The sequence below is a fragment of the Colletotrichum chrysophilum genome (genome assembly GCF_026319265.1).
Source record: "Colletotrichum chrysophilum strain AFK26 chromosome Unknown scaffold_18, whole genome shotgun sequence".
In the NCBI taxonomy this organism is placed as follows: Eukaryota; Fungi; Ascomycota; class Sordariomycetes; order Glomerellales; family Glomerellaceae; genus Colletotrichum; species Colletotrichum chrysophilum.
The window spans coordinates 196,958-199,606 of record NW_026517305.1 but is presented as its reverse complement, the minus strand read 5'-3'; the positions used below and the strand labels follow the sequence as shown (position 1 = coordinate 199,606).

Sequence of the window (2,649 nt, the reverse complement as noted above, 5' to 3'; positions counted from 1 at the left end):
GCAAAAGTTCCAGTTCGGTTACAGAAATGGTCCGGCCTCGGAGCGAAACACCATTGTTGATCGGCCATCCGACAATTATGCCAGGTTTGTTTCGTTTGCATTTGTGACATGTACACCGCTGGTTGAAACTCATCGTCGGCGACAGACTTAGAACGCATGATTGGACATCCTTATTTGTTGATCGTTCTAGAACGTCCTCGACGAACATCGACAAACAGCTTTTTGGACTTCTCGGACAGCCACCGTCTTGCCGTCGGGAACTGACTCGAATTCTGCGGGGCCGGAGGATCCCATGCCTCCACCCGCAGCTATGCATCCTTCCGAGAGGCCCAACTTGCACAACTCGCCCGATGTCCGGAGCCAAGAGTCGGGTTCTGCCGAATCGGCCCCTGACGGCAATGGGTTAGTCACGGATATCGGTGTCATATTAGTGGCACCGTATCCGTCCCCTGCGGCAGCCAGCTCCATTCAGGTTTGATCTTTGACACAATTTCTTCAATGGCCATCATAGTCATAGATACAGACTGTTTTTGGTATTCGATGGCCCACGATGAACTCCGACAAAAGCGTGCAAGAGCCTGAGGATTCCTCAAGGAGGACCTCTTCCGACCGACGAAACGATGACGTTGAGGAATACGCAGATATTATTTCCGAGAACCGTAGAAATCCGAACACGGGTAAGCAAACCCGAGACTCCTTTTGTCGTGACTTCGGCCGTCTAATCGTCTCGTAGAGGACCCTGAGCGCGCAGACCTATCCAAAGTCCCCTCGGGAGCCATAAGTTTCACGGATGTGCCCATCTCCTCTCGCACAGAGGTGCCTTATGAAGCGTACAACCGCTTCTCCGCACGGCGCAAGCGTATTACCGTCGCCGTCATTTCGTGGTGTGGTCTTCTCTCCCCGATCTCCAGTACCGCCGTCTTATCGGCTCTTCCCGAAGTCGCCGCAGAGTACAGAACCTCGGGAAGCATCATCAGTCTTAGCAATGCGTTGTATCTCGTTTTCATGGCGATCAGCCCATGCTTTTGGGGTCCTCTTAGTCAGGTTTATGGGCGCAAATGGGTAAGCAAGACGTCGAGACCCAACCCTTCCCAACATCCACTTCTCCGGCCTCCCCCTTTTCTGTAATGTGACTGAACAACAATCCAGACCTGTACGGTTACGTCTACGCTTTTCTTAGCCTGCTCTATCGGCACAGCTCTGAGCCCAAATGTGGCTGCGTTTTTCGTGTTCCGTATGCTCACCTCCTTTGCGGGAACTTCATTCCTGGTCACTGGGCCCGCTGTTATCGGTGATATGTACCATCCCACAACGCGCGCCACCGCTATGGGATGGTTCCTGTCCGGGACTCTGATCGGCCCCACCATCGGACCCGTCCTCGGAGGTATCATCGTGACTTACACGTCATGGCGCGCCATCTTCTGGCTTCAAACGGCGCTGGCAGGCGTCGGTATGGTTGGCGCTGCCTTTTTCATGCCAGAGACTCTAGCAAAGCTGAAGAAAGAGGGCCTGGAGGGGCTCCCTACGGCCAAGAAAATCGGTGTCCTCTGGGAGATGACAAACCCTATCCGTGTTATCCGACTTTTCAAGTTTCCAAACCTCATTCTCGTGGCCATTTCCAGCGGTTCCCTTGTATGGAATATGTACGGCATGCTGACGCCAATTCGATACGTCCTCAACCCGCGATTCGCCCTTACCTCGCCGGCGCAGTCAGGCCTATTTTACCTGGCTCCAGGTTGTGGCTATTTGGCCGGTACCCTTGTTGGTGGACGCTATGCTGACTACACCGTACGACGATGGATTGCACAGAGACAAGGCCGTCGAATTTCAGAGGATCGACTGCGGTCGTGCATTCCCTTCATCGGTGCTGTGTTGCCAGGCTGCATGCTGATTTACGGATGGTCGGTCCAAGAGCGAGTGGGTGGCATTGCGGTTCCCGTCATCTTTATGTTCCTCGGCGGTGTGGCACAGCTCTTCTGTTTCCCAAGTCTAAACACGTACTGCTTGGACGTGATCCAAGGCAGGAGTGCGGAAGTGATCGCGGGTAACTTCATGGTCAGATATCTGTTTGGCGCTGCAGGATCAGCAGTAGTGCTTCCAGCGATCAAGACCATTGGCGTAGGATGGTTCAGCACTATCTCGTCAGGATTTATGATCTTCGGGGCCGCGTGTGTCTGGGCCGTTGCGCTTTGGGGTACGAACTGGCGAAAGAGGATCGATGAGAAGAAGGCTCCTCCGCCTGGAGCTTAGCCGCGTATCAAATTTCTAACTGAGCTTGGAAAACTTATTAGAAGGGGTAAAATATGGGACAAACGGGTATTAGAGAATGAAGAATGCGGCAAAGGATGGAGGTTGATAAAACCTTTGACTTTACGAATTACTCCGCAACGTCACAGGCTGGTATCCTTGCAAAGATTAATAAACTTTTGGCTGAAGTCCTGGGTACAGCGGTTCGGTGCTTTATTTTGACTTCGCGCCGGCTGTAACCCCCCACCCCCCATCTGACAATGCTCTTCCTTGCCCTGGCTCGATCTAGAAGAAAAAAGCCATTCCATTAGAAATTCTCAAAAAACCATGTCATGGATCTGCCTGATCTAGACTCTCTAGGGGCGGGGCGAGGCGAGGCACGCTCGTAGCTTGCTTGCCTCA

General features: G+C 53.0%; 1 protein-coding gene across 1 annotated transcript; it reads left to right on the top strand.

Moving 5' to 3' along the window:
* Window positions 1-550: 550 nt before the first annotated feature.
* On the top strand, window positions 551-2,250 carry COL26b_003308 (uncharacterized protein; the record flags this gene model as incomplete). The annotated part of the gene is made up of 3 exons (XM_053176206.1): window positions 551-677; window positions 734-1,062; window positions 1,150-2,250. 3 exons carry the CDS (start codon window positions 551-553, stop codon window positions 2,248-2,250), a joined length of 1,557 nt encoding a protein of 518 aa, XP_053039827.1.
* Window positions 2,251-2,649: the final 399 nt, after the last annotated feature.